The sequence below is a fragment of the Rhipicephalus sanguineus genome, chromosome 1 (genome assembly GCF_013339695.2).
Source record: "Rhipicephalus sanguineus isolate Rsan-2018 chromosome 1, BIME_Rsan_1.4, whole genome shotgun sequence".
NCBI lineage: Eukaryota > Metazoa > Arthropoda > Arachnida > Ixodida > Ixodidae > Rhipicephalus > Rhipicephalus sanguineus.
In genome coordinates this window covers 291,147,200-291,165,693 of record NC_051176.1, presented here as the reverse complement: position 1 = coordinate 291,165,693, position 18,494 = coordinate 291,147,200, and the positions used below count along the sequence as shown (strand labels likewise).

Sequence of the window (18,494 nt, the reverse complement as noted above, 5' to 3'; positions counted from 1 at the left end):
TATCGAAATTTGTCTTGCGTGGTGCTTCGTTGCAAAGTCTCAAGAATGCAAGAATGAGGCTGCTTTGCGTCTCGCGGCTTTCATACATCAGCAATTTGAAAGATCTTGTGGATGAACGCTTGACTTACACAGGATGAGATTGACTTGCATGCAAATGAGATTTTAACAACTGTCGCACTACTGGTGCCTATGCTAGATGCAATAGAAAAAGCATTTACGCAACAGAAAATATTTTCACATACTGTATCCTTGGTCTTCCTGCTGAATTATCCAAGAAGTTCTATAATTTGATTGTTAGCACAAGTGCTCTCTTTGCTGTCTGTTTGTATCCCATACATTACCTAGTCCTCTGCATAGTTTTTGCCCATCTGTTTATTGTATTATGTCTTTTGTAACCTGCTGCTCAAATATGTTCTCTGCTTTATTCTTATTTTTTAACTGTCTGCATCATTGCTACTATTTACGTATCTAAATTCCATGTGAGTTTACTTTTATGTCATGGCAATGTTAAGGACAAAGGTAAAATAATCTGAGCATGCCTAGAGTATACATTAATTCTGCTAACAATTCAGCAGAATGGCAAAATTGAGTTTGCATTATAATATTGAAAATTATAAGAAAAAATCTTAAAAGTGTTAAGAAGGGGATTTGAGAAACATAATACCACGTACTCCGTTTTCCTCATTCGTGTCCCCACGAGCCGTTTTATGCTATTTTCCATTGGCAATGAGTTTTCTATTGTCTGACCTTAACATGTGAGTTGACGATTTATCATGCTCTGTTGTCATAGCTGTTAGGGTTGCCGCTTTCACCGTGTTTATACAGCATGTTTCACGTAACTGGAACGAAATATTTACACAAGAGTGGTTAACTTCCACTGAATAAAACTAACGACATGGTTTGCCGTCATGTGGCTCTGGTCAGAGTATTTTTATATTGTGCTTAATTTCTTAATTAGCTAAGGTGAATTATGCAACATTTGTGATATTCACTTTAGGGTCAAGCGCGTCTCGTTACGTTGTAGGGGGCATTCCGAAATGAACGATCCAATTTTTTGTGGGAACGTACATGCTGCATAGTAATTTTTTCCTGTCTTTAAAGAAGCCAGGGAAATATGACCCCATTACTGCGCTCGTGTGCTACCCCGTACTGCAGCGCTCTCCAATGTGCTTCCAGAGAAACGACCGACACATGGACCGTGGCGAAATGAGCAGTCGCTGCTCTAGGCATCGGTTCCATAGTGCATCAACATTTCTGATGGCCGCACACAGCAAGAAAACGTCGCCGTCCCTGAGAAGCGATAGGCTGATGGTCCGCACGCCGGTCATTTCAGCACATTTAAGAGCGCTGCAGTACGGTAGCGCATGAGCGCAGTAACATGGTTTTATTTCATATTTCACGGGCTTTCTTTAAAAGCCCGAAAATATTCACCACGCAGCATGTACGCCGCCACAAAAATTGGATCAGTCGTTTTTAAATGCGCTCTACGACGTGACAAAGTGCACTTGGCCCTAAAGTGAGTATTAAAAATGTCGCATAATTGACCTTATTTAAGTAACAAATTAATAACCAATTATCTAACCAATTAATAAGCAATATAAAAAATACCAGAATGAGTGCCAAATGACGGTAAACCATATATCGTTGGTTTCATGCAGTAGCAGTTACCACTTTCTTAAATATTCGGTTCTACCTAAGTGAAACAATCCGTAAACTTATTTGCTTTGACTCTTTAATACAAAACTGCCTTGCTATTTGACTTAGATATATTCTTTTTCCTTTTTTAGGTCACCGCAGAGTTTTCTTATTTTTACAAATCAGCAGGTAAGCAGAGCTAGAAGTGGCAATAGTGCGAATAGCAGTAATATCCTGCAACACTTTGTGCCACAAAAATATGTCTGAGACATTTCTGGGCGGCACAAGTTCTCTCAGAGAAGAAATGATCAAAGATTGCACATTAGTGAATCCGTTGCTAATGAACGCGTTACACCAGCAGATAGTAGAATATGAAAAATCATTGGTTTTATGTCCTCAATCAATTGTGAGAGCCAACTATATAGTTCATCGTCTTCACATGTGTCACAAACAATATCGCTACCAGTGTTGTTGCTACTCTACACCTATCGGTTGATGCGGTATTACGAAAACGGTAATACGCTTGTGGACAAGGTAAGACTGCACAGTTGTATTTGCGCCATCATGCAGAAGCTTCTTAATGGCGTTCTTGCGAGTAGATGGCAACCCGCTAGCTTGTCGCCAAGTGGAGCAGCGACACTCGTCAATTACAAAAGTGTCAGCAAAAACCACTAATAGAGCAGCGGTTAAAGAGCTGTCATGTCAAGCAGCCAAACAAATCCCAATAAGTCGTTTCGGAATGAAACAAATACACCTTGAGCAAGAAAGACAGAAATCTTGTGATACAAACAGGTATTTCATTAAAATTAAACAAAGCTGGTCGCAGTTAAGAAATTTTCAAGTAAACACTTTGGCCTTTGCGGCTTCATAGGCCTTTGCTGCTTCATTATATACATCCATAATAGCAAATTTGGAAATGTATCGAAGTATCTTAAGATACAATTGGGAAGTATCGTATCGGATACAATTATTCCGGAAGAATCTTGTCTCTGTATCTCAAATACTTCTTGCCCGAGTATCTTGTATCATATCGCAATACAATATCAAAGTATCTTTGACCAGCCCAGCCCTGACACAGTGTTTCATGACACGTTTTTGAATTTGGAAAAAGATCTTTACATTAGGATGCTCAGTATTTGTATAACATTCTGAAAGAAGGCATGAGGCGTGCAGACACGAACACAAGAGAAAAGAACCAGACTGTACCATAATCATCACCCAGCACCTGGAGTAGCAAGCCAAGAGATAAACAAGGTTAAGACCTTCAGCTATATCATAAAAAATTTCAGTCTATCTGTGCTACATCCAGCATTGATTCTGGGCCTATAACCATTATTTGACACCAGATCAGTTTTAAAGTTTTTAATTATATTTACATATACTTTTGTAACACAGCTAGAAAATTGCAGTGTGTTATTGGGATGCAAGAAACACACACAAATTTGACAAGTGTGACAAGCAATCAGTAGGCCTTAAATGTGCAGTAATTGACAGCAATCAGCAGCTGTGCGCAACCACCTTGCCCCAACCTTAGCCCTCTCTGACACAGTCCTTCAAGAGAGGCTACTTTCTTTCCATTCAGTATTGTGCATGGCTCTGGGCCCTTGTGTTTAAGGGCCCTGGTGAAGCAGTATATGTAAACTACACTCTAAGAAAAAAGGGAGTATTTGGGGAGTATTTCTGCTACACAACAATAATCGTCATCTGGCTTGCTCGCGTTTCCTTTCTTGAAAACCCAGCTCTCGTCACTTTCCTATCAAGAATGCTATGTCACGCTGATAACGCGTGCGCCGTTCGTGACCGGCAAGTGCCGGGACCGCGGTGATAACGCGAGGAAAGTACGCGAGGTGGATGATAGCGTATCATATGTATGGTTCTTGATAAAGACAAGCGCCGGTTCTGTTAACATGCTTACAAGTTTTGCGCATGCCCACTAACAACAAACACACGTCAGAAGATTATCGTGAATGTGTTCCCTATCCTACCGAACGTATAAATAGCTGGGAAAATAAATCAACCTTGTTCTTTGTTGACTGACACTTGGCTCGATCGTATTCTTGGCACGAACCCAACGAAACATGGTGTCAGAAGTGCGGCTCACCCACATGCAACCGTGATGGAATTCTTAAAGCCCCCATGATCCATTAAGTCTAAGTGGCGACATTGCCAAACAATGGAAGCTTTTTAAGCAAAAATTTGAGCTTTTCCTAACAGCCTCGGCATCAACAGAAAAGCCTCGGGATGAGAGCACAAAGACGGCCCTGCTGCTCAATTTGGGAGGCGACGATGTACTAGAAATCTACAACAACTTTACTTTCACTGAAGACGCTGAAAGACAGGACTATGCGACCGTTATCAAGAAGTTTGACGAGTATTGCGCGGCGCAGGTGAATGAAGTACATGAGGGGTACTTATTTCGACGACGAGTGCAAGCAGAGCCCTTTGAACCATTCGCAAGGGACCTTAGGCACCTGGCCAAATCATGCAACTTCGGCGTAATGGAAAGTTCGATGATCCGCGACCAAATTGTATTTGAAACGAGCGACGACAAAGTGCGCCAGAAGCTACTACGGGACAAGGACTTGACACTTGTGAAAGCTGAGCAGGTATGCAAAGCCGCCGAGTTGTCAGAGGCACAAAATCAAGTTTGGGCACGCGAGCAGCGCCAAATTGACCGAGTCCAGACCCGGCCAAAGGAAACTGGTTCGTCCGCAGTATTTGAATGCAGTAGGTGTGGCCGGCAGCACGGCTCGAGAAATTGCCCCGCGTTTGGACGCAACTGTAGGCAGTGCGGAGGCAAGAACCACTTTGCTGTGCGATGCAAGAGCAAGAGACAAGTGGACGAGGTCAAGACTGATGAAGACTTCACGATTCTGGACGTATCCGTGGATGCCGTTGCAAGCCATCGTGACTGGGTAGTGGAAGCACATGTGGGCGGGAAGCGCATGAAGCTCAAAGTGGATACCGGTGCCCAAGCCAACCTTTTGCCGCATAGTGTGTACAGCACACTACAGCCGGCAGCGCAAATAAGAGAAAGCAGCTCAGTGCTACGCTCATATGGGGGAGGAATCATCAAGCATTTTGGAGTAGCCAGCCTGAAGGTCACTGTTGGCAAGACGGTGATTGAAGTAGACTTCTTCCTGGTAAAGAAAGGACGCGCCATTGTCGGTCTTGAAGCAAGCGAACGCCTGGGACTCTTCGTCAGGTCAGTCAATGCAATAACAACGGGACCTCCAGAGTTCATGCAGGAATACAAGGACGTCTTCACCGGCACCGGATGCCTTCAGCGGCCGCACAAAATGATGTTGCGACAAGACGCCGCACCTACTGTCCAGATGGCTAGACAAGTACCCCTGGCCCTGCTGAAACCACTGCGAGCAGAATTCGACCGGATGCTCAAGGCCGGCATCACTGCCAAGGTTGAAGACCCGACGGACTGGGTAAGTCCATTAGTTATCATCAAGAAGAAGGACGGTCAACTACGGATATGCATGGATCCTAGAAAAATCAATGAAAACCTGAAGCAGGAGCACCTACAGATGCCTCGTCGCGATGATATAGAAGCCGAGCTGGCGGGAGCGCGGTACTTTTCACGACTAGACGCCAAATCCGGATTTCATCAAATACCGTTGCACGAAGAAACGTCCAGAATATGTACGTTTGCGACCCCGTTTGGCCGTTATCGCTTCCTCAGGCTTCCTTTCGGCATCTCCTCAGCATCCGAAGTGTTTCAAAGATACATGAATGAAATCTTTGATGGGATTCCTGGCGTAAGTGTGTATGTCGACGACATCCTAGTGTGGGGCACTTCAAGAAAAGAGCACGACGAAAGGCTAAGAGCAGTCCTTCAGTCCACGTGTAAGGCGGGATTAACATTCAATGCTCCAAAATGCAAAATTGGTGTCACAGAAATTTCTTTTCTCGGCGATGTCATTTCCGAAAAAGGCATACGGCCAAGTCCTGATGCTGTCGAATCAGTTTTACATATGCCGCCGCCGAACGACAAGAAGGGAGTTCACCGAATGCTAGGTGTCATCAACTACAGTAGACTCTCAATAAACGAAACTCTCTTAAATGAAATTGCTGCTTAAATGGAACAACTGCCTCTAACATGATTGGTTTTTTGCTTGAATTCTGCACCCCTTTTCATCTCTCAGTAAACGAAACTCCTGTCAAATGAAACATATTTTCCTGGTCCCTTCAGCTTTCGTTTAACAGGAGTCTACTGTATTTCACAAAGTTTGTACCAGCACTTGCAGAAAAAACTAAGTTGCTTCGAGACCTGATCAGGAAAGACCGTATTTTTGACTGGACGGATAACCACGCCAAAGAATGGAACCATATCTGTGCCACTTTAAGTAGCCAGCCTGTTCTGGCTATCTTCGACCCAACGCGTGACACTAAAATCTCTTCAGATGCATCGCAAAACGGCATCGGCTCAGCGTTGCTACAGCGTTACGGGGATGCTTGGAAACCTGTCGCGTATGCTTCACGAGTACTCTATGACACCCAGAAGCGTTATTCCCAGATTGAGAAGGAGGCACTGGCTGTGGTGTATGGGTGCGAGAAATTTCACCATTTCGTGTATGGGCGCAGGGTAATCCTCGAAACAGACCACCGCCCCCTGATCAATATTGCAAAAAAGGCAATCGCTGACATGCCACCGAGACTGCAACGTTTCTTTTTACGTTTGCTAAAATACAATTTCAAACTGCATTTTGTTCCAGGAAAGCAGTTCGTGTTGCCTGACCTGCTGTCACGTGCTACTGTCGGAAAACCAAAAAAGGATGAAGCAGACGAAGACGTTGAAGTTCACGCCGTAAGTGTTGTGTCGTCACTTGTAAGCGGTGCTACGTTAGAACGCCTATCAAAAGAAACTCGAAATGACAGCCACTTGCAAAGAGTCGTCACTTGCCTCCAGAACAACCAACCTGTACAGGGGCAGTTTAAGCAATTCGAAAGTGAATTGTCGACTGTGAGCGGTGTGCTACTAAAAGGGTGCAAAGTCGTGGTGCCAACCAGTATGCGCGAAGAAATGTTGCAAAGAATCCATGATGGCCATATGGGACTGAATAAGAACAAGGAATGCGCGTGCCGTTTGGTTTTCTGGCCTGGTATGAACACTGATATTGAAAATCTGGTAAAAAAATGCTCAGTGTGCCAGAAGCACGCATACAAGCAACATAGCGAACCGCTTCTTATTCGCCCAGTACCTGCGCACGCATGGTGTAGGGTAGGTGTAGACATCTTCCAGTATGCGGGCAAGTCATATCTTTGCGCGTATGATGCCTTATCTAATTTTCCAGAGGTAGAGCAACTGCAGGACACATCAGCAGCCGGTGTCATTGATAAGCTAAGCGCAATATTTGCATGATACGGCATACCTGTGCAAGTGTGCACTGACAACGGACCGCAATTCTCCAGTCGTGAGTTCCTGCTCTTTTCAAAAAGATACGATTTCGAGCATGTCACTTCTAGCCCGCGGTTTCCACGCTCAAATGGTTTGGCCGAAAAAGGAGTCCAGGTGGTTAAAAGAATCCTCAAAAAAAACAACCGAGGGTAGAGACGACTTCTGGCTTGGATTGCTCGGTTACAGGTCCTGTCCCCTGGAAGACGGCCGATCGCCAGGTGAACTGCTGTTTGGCCGACGGCTGCAAACGCCATTGCCGGATTTTGCGGAAATTCCCAGCACGCCAGTGCGGAAGCATCGACAGGCGGAACAACCAAGACGACCCCTGGCTCCATTGCAGCAAGGGCAGGTCGTGCGTGTGCGCGGAGATCGATGGGAGAACAAAGCCAGGGTGATGCGAGCCGAGAAACCAAGATCCTACCGAGTGGAGACAGAAGACGGCAAAATGCTACGTCGAAACCGGCAGCACCTTCTTGCGACAGCCGAACCGTTCAGCAGGGAGTCATCCACCGAAGATGAAAGCGACAACGAAAGCGACAACGACAGCAGTGTAGGCCAACAGGCGTCTTCGACCGAGCGTGCACCGGGGATTTCAAATGAAGCAAGTCCGTGTTTGAGGAGATCGACACGCCAAAAAAGACCGCCACAGCGCCTGTATTATGGAAGCAATTTTGAGCAATGTTCTTAACTAGTGGCAATATTTTCACTTTTATTGATTGTACAGAAAGGAAGATGTATCGTATGTATGGTTCTTGATAAAGACAAGTGCCGGTTCTGTTAACATGCTTACAAGTTTTGCGCATGCCCACTAACAACAAACACGCGTCAGAAGATTATCGCGAATGTGTTCCCTATCCTACCGAACGTATAAATAGCTGGGAAAATAAATCAACCTTGTTCTTTGTTGACTGACACTTGGCTCGATCGTATTCTTGGCACGAACCCAACGAAACAACGATTATTGTTGTGTAGCAGAAATACTCCCCAAATACCCGATTTTTTCTTAGAGCGTATCAGAACTGCTAGATTTTAATGCGTCATCACTCTAAATAACTTTTAAGCTTGTAGCACATCTTACTACTGTCATCGTCATACTTGTAAAACATGTATTTTTTGCACATTTATGACGCGAGTAATATTAGGCCTTCTTACAGCCATGGCACATCTACCTATTGCAATTCATTGGTCGTCCTTGCCTCACTGACACACATTGGCATGGTGCTCTTTAACCATATGTCACATTGCATCACAAAATATTATCACGTAATCATAGTCAGAAAATAAAGAAGCCTAATCGAAAAGGAATTTTTAATATCTCTTTAAAGAAATAAGGTGCAGATCAATTCTTAGAACACTGCTGTAAGATGTGATAGCCTTTGTAAGAATTTTGTAGAGGCTGTGTAATATATTCTAATGGTCTGTTTATGCAGGGGAAGGGAAAAATAAAACAAAAATTATATATATATATATATATATATATATATATATATATATATATATATATATATATATATATATATATATATATATATATGTGTGTGTATACACACACACACACACACACACACACACACACACACACACACACACACACACACCCCCCAGAATCACTGGAACTCCACACCTGTGCTTGCAGATTGACATGTGCTTTGTGTTACATAGATAAGTTTTTTTTCAGTAGATGTTAGTAGTTAGTATTGCTGTCTTTTTGCTGCTGCTATTGTTTGTCCTTTTTTTTTACACATAAGCACTTGCCCCATCTTTTGCTGCAAGTGAGCCTGTTTCTTTCTGTAGGAGCAGCGGCCATTGTATTGTTATTGTAAGAGAACTCTTTCCTCGCACTTCTCTCACTCAACGTGTATAAATCCAGCTACTGTACCTGTTAACTCCACCCTTGAAAAAGACCGGTCCCCATTCAAAACGCCAAATAAATTAAATTTTTTCGTACGTACACCTGCACTTCACTACACACACACACACACACACACACACACACACACACACACACACACACACACACACACACACACACACACACACACACACACACATACATACAGTCGAGTCCACTTATAATGATACCATTTATAATAACAATATATCGGATACAACGATGAATGATGGCACCATTTACTTTTGTATGCTTTCAATGGTAATTTAAACAAAATGGCTCTTCGCACCGCGATGCGCCCCACACCCAGTCCATTCCCTTAGAAAACTAGTTGACTGCGCCGCTTACGAGGGAGCGAGAGGAGGAGGAGCTTCCCTTCTGAACTCCCCTCCTGGAGCCACCTCCTCGTTCGCATGCCCGGTCGCACAAACATTGGCTCACACCGCTTGCTCACTCACTCGCCTGTTGTGTGCGCCGTGCTTTGGCAGTCTTTCTAGACAATTGTCTCTGTTTTACATTTTGCCGCAGACGGGACGTCAAAACGCCATGCCGACGTCCCAGCGTGTCCCATCAAGGGATGCCGGAGTTGTGGTCAGCGCTTAACAAAGATGCGGCGGGTCTGGATGACTTTCTTCATGCAGACGATGTTGTGTAAAGATACAAGTGCCTCAGTGATCAGGCGTTCGTTGCGTGTATACGTGCTGCGGACAGCGGTGAGAGCGATGACTCCGACTACGCGGTTGAGCAGCTTACCCAGGTCTTTTTTTTTCTTCAACCCACTTATAACAATTATCGGTTATAACGATGGGATTTTCTTGGCACTTATATATCATTATGAATGGACTGCACTGTATTATATGTGTGTGTGTGTGGAGGGGGGGTCATTCCACGCCAACTGTCCCAGTTGGGGCGCTCGAGAAAAATCAATTTCTCTCAAAAAGTCTGCGAAAATTACACATATACAGACATTCGTTCTACAGTATTTTCCCAAAATAATTTGCGTGGCAAAAATTTTTTGGGCACATGAGCGCCATTTGAACTTCATGTAATGTTGGAAAACCAGGTACGAGAAAAAAATTCGCTATAAATCGACCGTTTCAAGCATTCTTTCAACACTTGCTTTCTTGCGTTTTTCGAGCATCGTTACCTCATTATAGGGCAATTCCTTATAGCAGCCTTATATTTTTTACTTCTTAGAGTGTAGGTAAAGTTGAATAAATTCTCGTGTTTTGGGGAATTTTTTATACAAAAGATAATTATCGATCAAATACAAAAATTCCTTTCATAGAACTCTTCATAAAACTGGGGGGAGGGGGGGGGGGCAATACAAACCAACTGAATTTGCTGCATAAAAAAAGAGTTAGTGTATTCGTGGGACATGGTTTTCAGCTCCTTTTGTTAGCACTTTATATTGTTTATAGCATATAAATGTGATATTAAACAGAGGTAAAAATATAAAAATGCCGTTGGCTTAGGTGCCAATATTCCCCCAATAATGAAACGCGTTACTTATTGCATGGGGCTCTCAGAATAAACGGACGTCACAATAAATTAAGTCTCGACGTTCATGTAAGCCGTAGATAGGAGCCATAAGCGTGGACGTTTATAGTGGATCCATACTAAGTTAACCTATGTATTCCGCAAGGGACGACGCACGATGTGACGCACGCGTGTATTCACGCCTTCTGTACCTCGTCCGTGACAACAGGGACGGAATATCCCAAGATATTTTTGACATCTTAATTTGGGTAGTTATAGGCAGCGGATTTTTGGTTAAAGTAGGATTTGTCAATCTGGTAAATGCAGTTTTACAGCTGTTACGAGATCACAACAACAGATGATTTTTGAGGCGCAGTTGTACGCCGCTGCCGTCACCTCCGATGTGCGTAAGATATGCAATAAGCAACGCGATTCATTATGAGGGAATTGTGGCGCCTAAGCCGATGGCATTTTTATATTTTTACCTCTGTTTATGATGACCTTTATACGCAATAAACAATATAAAGTACTAACAAAAGGAACTGAAAACCATGTCCTAGGAATACACTAACTCCTTTTTTTATGCAGCGAATTCAGTTGGTTTGTATTGCTCTCCCAGCAAAACAATGCAATGGTGGGACTAAATTTCAAAAAGTTTTTTTCAGGACTAAAACAAAAACTACTTTTATTAAACTTTCTCTGGACAAAGTTGTTATGATTCTCAATCGTATGCGCTTTGCCGCTTCTTTTTTCTTGGACCACCTTAGGGTGCTACAGACGTCTCAACATAGGCCAATGTAGCGTTTTTTCCAAGTTAAGAATTTTATTTTAGAGCCTATGCGCCGTACACGGGCAAAACAAAAAATTTAGGAGATAGTACGTTTCATGCAGAGTTTCACGAAAATAATTTCTGCATTTCATCACTAATTGCCTTTTGTAAAAAAATTCCCGAAAACACGAGAATTTACTCAACTTTACCTACACTCTAAGGAGTAAAAAATATAAAGCTGCTATAAGGAACTGCCCTATAATGAAATAACGATGCTCGAAAAACGCAAAAAAGCAAGTGTTGAAAGAATGCCTGAAACGGTCGATTTATAGCGAATTTTTTTTCGTATCTGGTTTTCCAACATTTCGTGAAGTTCAAATGGCGCTCACGCACCCGAAAAATTTTTGCTGCCCAAATTATTTTGGGAAATTACAGTAGAACGAATGTCTATATGTGTGTAATTTTCTCAGACTTTTTAAGAGAAATTGATTTTTCTCGAGCGCCCCAACTGAGACAGTTGGCGTGGAATGTGTATATATATATATATATAAAGGGTGTTTCTTTTTAGACAATACAAATTTTTATAAAAATCCCATGACAGTAAGGCTCCAGCCGTTTGCGCACATGAACTCCACGTCGAGGCAGAAATACTTTGCCGCAGTTAAAATGACGCTGTTGCGACTAATTAACAAGAACTCATTAATTAACTTTTTAATTATTGACTTGAGGGCAGGTGTTTATATTACAAAGCTGTAGTGCGTGCCAATTTAAGGCATACCTATTTTTTAGATATCACGAAAGTTGCACGTAGTTCGAGGTATTCATCATTGAATTTCATGGGCGAAATCAAAACTGATCGCACAAGGCACGCACGAAGCGCGACCGTTCTGCTCCCACATCACTCCCATGTGACCGGAACTACCCGTCACGTGGGAGTGACGAAATTTGAATGAAGGCGTGCCGCGGTCCTATGTTTTCGAGAAAAGCTACAAGTCATCTCACTTGTGCCTGTGCATCGCCTTACTTTTCCATGTAGTGTTTGGTGCTTATCTGTTTCTTTCGAATTGTGCACAAGAAAACCGCAATATCGACCTTTCCTTTATCTGGGAAGCATAAAACTCAGGGGCAGCCACTGCGGCGCTTCTTCTTGCAGACAGGCAAAATATATTTTCGTGCCTCTTTATAGTTTAAGAAAGAAACCGATAGGCACCACACATCACACACAAACATAAAGCTGTCTGCTACTGTATTTCAGAGTGCTTGCCGATTTTTGTGACCAGATTCTGCTTTGGCACGCCTTCATTCAAATTTCATCACTTCCCTGTCACGTATCATTCCGGTGATTCGCCGCACTTTGTGCGCACCGGGCGCGATCAGTTTCTATTTAGCCCTTGAAATTCGATGATGAATATCTGAAACTGCGTGCAAGTTTTGCAATTTCTAAAAAATAGGTATGCCATAAATTGGCACGCACAACTTTGTAATATAAATACCTGCCCTCAAGTCAATAATTAAAAAAGTTAATAACCAGTTTTTGTTAATGATTCGCGTCAACATTATCTTAGCTGTGGGAAAGTATTTCCACCGCGACATACAGTTCATGTGTGAAAACGACAGGAGCCTGACTGTCATAGAGTTTTTATAAAAAATCTGTATTGTCTACAAAAAAACACCCTGTATATATATATATGTTTGTGTGTAGGAATGAAAGTCACAGTGAAAAACATCACATTTATTCTGAGCCTTCGGTCCCCGGCCGGAAGCTCAGAATAAATGTTATATATATATATATATATATATATATATATATATGATACATGTGTGGCAGAGCCATCAGTGTAAAATGACGGTGGGTCAATGCATATGAAATGGCATGGCTCTGGCTCTTGCTTCAGTAGCAGTGCAGCTGAAAGACGTCGACATTCTATCACCGCTTTGGCTTGTATATCTGTGAGTGCTTGCATATTGGATTTGGTGAGGCCCTGCAGTGAAGCAGGGCTGTACCACGGGAGACTTTCACATAAAGCCATACACATGCCTAGTAATGCACTGATGGAGCAGCCAACAGCTTCGCTCAACTTGATGTGGAATATGTTCGCATGTTACGAGTTTTTCCTTTAGTGGACGAATATCAGCTATCCACATCATTAATCTGTGAAATGTTACTCCCAAGAACTTGTGACTTGACACATATCAGGTGTGAGAGCCTGCAACCTTCAACCTGCAGCACAATAAGTAACCATTTAGTAAAGGCAATGGTGCCACAATTCTGCAGTGACATCGTTAGTCTGCATGTTATTAAAAATGCCTCATAGAGTTAATGGCTCTTGCAATCTTGTATGTAGAACACACTTTTCATCCATTTTAATTCCTTTCAAATTAGGTCATAATCATTACACTACAGTTCAAAGAAACAAATAATGTTTCTATGCTTTCCTTGCCTTAATTTTAATTGTCTGTTGGTTTCATTGGCTGTGTCTAACAAAGCAACGAGCCCCTGGAACAATTCCCCTTCTTTCATAGTAAACACCACTGTAACAGATGAATCACTCTCAATCGTGAGTGTAAGAATTCACTCTATGCATACTAAATTATAATGCTTTTTTTTTCTTTGAGCATCTACTTCACAACATAACCATATGAAGCTGCCAGATAATAAGGCCAAGGAAACCACATGGGGCTTTGTTTGTGTTTTCTATTTGAGGTATGCATGTGTGTCATATATGTGTAGGGGTGTGCGAAAAGATAATTTTAGGACCGAATCGAATACGAATCGAATAGCAATGACGCTGAATCAAATACGAATACGAATACTATTCAAATAGTTTTCGAATAGTAAGGCAACCATTTTCAAAGCATCCCTCGAATGGCAATATAAACTTTTTCGAAACAGCCCAAGAATTCCATAACGTTTTATTTGAAACAAATACTCACTAGCTTTAACAAAGGAACATTACGATTAGTTTTAACCGACAAAAATATACCGCAATTACGTCAATTGAGAGAGAGAGAGAGAATAAACATCTTTATTTTGTCTTCATTCAGGCATCGTCTTTGGGGTGGTCTCCCCATTCCAGGAAACCATAGGCTTTCGCCGCGTCGACAGCCCTCGCTACCAGCTGGCGCTGGTCTTCGAGGGTGTGGCTGGCTAAGGCTCGCTCCCAAAGCTCAGGCGTGTGGTGTGGGTTAGATACACTTATAGATGACTGTGTACACCCCCCTACCACATGGTATAGCGCGCCCTGTGCTCCACAAAATTGGCACTGTGGGGAGGACATGAAGGGTTAAGTTAAAGTGGTAATTTCTAGATGGGTGGGGAAAGCTGTTGGTTTGCAGTGCTCTTAGGATGCGGTCTTGACCGGCGGTAAGCTTTCTGTGCGGGGATGGGAATATTCTTCTTTGCATTTCCATCCCCAATGACAACCCCATCATCGCCAAAGAAGTGGCCATCGCCTTGGCGATCGCACAGACGACCGCAGACACCATCATTACGGACTGCCAACAAGCGTGCCGCAATTACTGTAATGGCAGAATCCACCAAACTTCGTGGCAAATAATCCATAGGGCCCCTCCTAGGAGACGAATTAAGATCGTGTGGGCACCAGGGCATCAAGGCGTCCCAGGTAACGAGATAGCACATCTCACGGCTCGAGGATTCACTAACCGAGCCCCTGGCAATCTAACCCTCTAGTCTCATATCAGGAGATCACATTACATCAATTGAGGCAAGCTCGTATACAGCAGGAGCTAGAGCCTTGGAAATATTTGGTAGCTACAGGTTGAAATACAGCAGTGACTGCAGTATTCATAGTGGCACTTTGTCAACAGCTTTTAAATAAAACTGATATATAAATATTAAGCAATATTCATGAGTCAACATCATCATGAATGTCATGATGAAGATAGCGGATTGACGACTCTGTCGCTTTGGCGACGCTGGAACTTTAAGCAAGAATGCCTTCATCCTGTGGTCAATACAGTGTCGATAGTCCCATAAAAAACCTAGGGCTGCATGCACCTTGGTAATTCAATGATTAAAACATTTTGTTACCCCTCTCTGTTCCCACGTTTCATTCCTTTGAGGTTGTCCATCAGTGGTTATTACTAGAAAAATATTCTAAATATATTTTTTATTATTTTTCGTATGAATTTTCACCCAGCCAGACAGATCTCTGATGAATATGTTCACATTTAAAGAAATATATTTGGTATTTTTAATATGTACTATTCGATTCGAGTAGAGGATCGAATAGAACACTATTCAATTCGTTATTCAAAATTTTCTAATATTCGCACAGCTCTATATGGGTGTGGTATATTCTTCGCCAAAAGAAAATTAGTTCAGTTTGTTGAACTTTGGCTATACGTATCCACTTTCCTACCTGTGGTTTAATTAGGTGGCGAGTTTGTTGGGTGTCCAATTACACTGCTACTAACTCTGCAGTTAGGGGCAGTGTAAGAATGGTTTCAGAGCTGTGGTGGGGGCTATGGAGACGTTTTTTTCGTATTGATGTGGCAATTTTGTTGGCAAGAACATTGCCCTGCACCCATCTATGCCTGGGAACACAGCACATCATGACATGTTGGTTAGATGAATAGGTGCTCCATAGGGCTGATTAAAGCTAATGAATTATGGGATTTTTATCTATTTGTAGTGATATGAGAGCTTCAACGACACTTGAGAGTGTTAGCCCATAAAACTGCCTTTTGTAACTTCATATTCCTAATGCATACTATAGTAGTGCATAGGCTTCAGATGGAGACATAGTTTGTGGATGTAAAATGTCAGTCTGAGAAAAATGGGCCCACTGGAGCATAAGACATGCCAGTGACTATGATGTGTGCAAAATTTTAGGTATGAGGTTTCTGAGGTGTGCTTTGCCAATTGTACAATAGATGTGTCATAATCTATGAGATACCACAGCCATGGTGGCAATGACTTCACTGGAGCCATAGGTGATGTTTAAGTGCCCATTGCATCATTGAGATTTCTCACAAGTAAAGGGCTGTAGATCTCACTATAATGCCACTTATGGAACAGGGATTCTTTTCTGCCCAGCAGTTATATGCAAAGTAATGTCCTGAATCCGGCAGCAAATAATCAGTCACAATTGCGTTCAATACTCACAACACTATAACATGGTTTAATACATGCTATAATAGTGATCTGGAGGATCACTACAGTGTTTGCAGAATTGGAGATTTGGTCCCAGTGCTGCTTAACAGAGACAGGGCTTTTAATGTGTTCTTTTGTATACACACTTATTTCAATTAAGGTGCAAGCTGGAATTAGTATTTCGATTGTCTGTCAATTTTATGCAACTGATTTTGGGTTCTTGGAAGGTTGGCAGTTTGGGCTATTTGGCATTCCAATATTAATGAGAGAAGAAGCGGCTGCTTCATGTCGAGCAATATGCGATAACAGTCGGCGTGGGCAAAGCGAATCACAGTCCAAAAAATTCAGGTGTATCTGTATTCTCCTGGGCTCTGGTGACATACCGCTCAAGCTTGTCATGCTGCCAAGCGCTTTCACGGCTTCGTGTCGGATCCTCTGCACCTTGGACCGTGCCTCCGACAGTAAATGCCAATGCTGACGAGATTCCTTCCCAAATATACGTTTAAAACTCCATGAAGGTGCTGCATCAGCCGGGGGAGCCGATTCTGCGAGGAAATTTGCGTCAAAGCAGTGTCCGTGCAGTCGCCGCAGTAACAGTACCTGTGAAGTATATGTACGGCGACTCATTCACAGTGGTGTTGGGCTTCTCCCCGTAAAGTTGGTTGATAAAACCAATGTCGTGACGCATGACATAGCCGCTGCTGCAAGGAATCGGAACACCATATGCAGCTGTTCAGCAAGAAAACTGTGCAGCTAGCAACGGCTGCGCTTTCCGTGCGCATATAGCTAGCAGGAACTTACCCGAGAGCAGCAGTAATGCAGCCAATCACAATGCCGTTTCTAAACTTTATCTTCATGATTCAAACTAGTATATAACTGCAATCGAATTCATGACCGCAGTAGTTATCACAGGACGGACGACCTCTAATCTGCGCACGGATGACGGATGTGCTTACACGAAAAATCGGCTCAGCGCGGCACCCAAACTTTGTTAAATGCGGTCATAATGCGGTCATCTACCCGGCAAGAAAATGAGCGCAACTACATCTAAGAAAAACGCGGCCATAAGAAACACGAATATGCCATACAATCACATGCAAAGGCGCAGCGGTCAGATTGGACATCGCGCAATGCAAGCGGGAAAAAATTCAATGCGAGTGCAGGAGAGAAAACGATTTTGTATTAACCATATGGCCAGAGTTTGCCGCATTGCCACTGAAAGCGCCATGGTAAAGAGGGCAAGTATTCATCTCGGAGTGAATGCTTCATATGGCGGGCTTTTTAAAATGCGAACCTTCAGTGCTTGGACAGTGTCTGCTAGTGGAAACTTGTCATCCGCTCAACAGAAGCACAAAGCTGCAAGACAGGTGTCTATCAAGGAGAAGGGGGCAGGGTACTGACCTTAGCAGCCCTAACAGTAGTATAATGCTGGAATGCACCTTGCCAGAGGTGTGGGGGAAGGCGCCGTCGTCTCTACCACGGCCGCTCGATCTCCTCCCTTGAGCGGCCGTGTCTCTACGGTAGCGCTCGGCGACTCGGGTGCGTTCACTCTCACTGTATTCCGCGTATTTCCTGGTAATCGTGTTGGCACGGGCGAAACGACCGGCAGCGTCGTCGCCGTTGTCTCGTCGCTAGCGCTCGGCGGCTCGGGCCAACGCCACTTAGAAAAAAAAAATTGGCCGCATATCTGCATGCTTCGCTGCAAATGTCGTCTAAAGACGATAGAAGAGGCGCTGCATGAGATATGGACGCCATCTGGCAATACGTCGGGAAACATGAGTGCTGTGTTGCGGACTGGTAGTCCCGGCGCAGCAGCAGGCGAAGAGCGGCGGTGACCAACGCGACCGGCGGGGACGCCAGCCAGCCCGAACACACGGTTTGGCGCGAAGCGCTGAAGCAGAAGAAACGTCCGCACTCAACGAGTACTCTCCACACACTCTTTTATTTACACGTCGCCTGGGTAAAACAGGAATGCCAGAGCGGCGCCCCATGGCATTCGTACAGTGCAATACAGAACCGAAACCGAAACACAGCAATGAGCTCGTGCAGAGGGCACGGAGGAAGGCAAGTTTTAGCGCAGCTTAAGAAACTAGGGTCTCTAGAATTACGTATGTATGCATTTTCTATTAAAGGAACACACCACGTAATACTTACCTAGGGATGTTGCGCCTCAGATATGCGTAATGTTTGCTTT

At 43.5% G+C, this 18,494-nt stretch overlaps 1 protein-coding gene across 3 annotated transcripts in view; it reads right to left on the bottom strand.

Moving 5' to 3' along the window:
- LOC119379259 (protein SERAC1) overlaps nt 1-17,440 on the bottom strand; it is a 37,996-nt gene extending 20,556 nt beyond the window's left edge. The window contains exons 1-3 of one of the 3 annotated variants that reach the window (XM_037648510.2): nt 17,102-17,440; nt 16,901-17,001; nt 16,684-16,845 (exon numbers count right to left, since the gene is read on the bottom strand). In XM_037648510.2, coding sequence (XP_037504438.1) covers nt 16,684-16,845; nt 16,901-17,001; nt 17,102-17,157 — 319 coding nt within the window. In that variant the 5' untranslated portion in view covers nt 17,158-17,440. The remainder of the gene's footprint in view (nt 1-16,683; nt 16,846-16,900; nt 17,002-17,101) is intronic. The other 2 variants (XM_037648509.2, XM_037648507.2) reach the window with 2 other exon arrangements.
- Between the last annotated feature and the right edge of the window lie 1,054 nt (nt 17,441-18,494).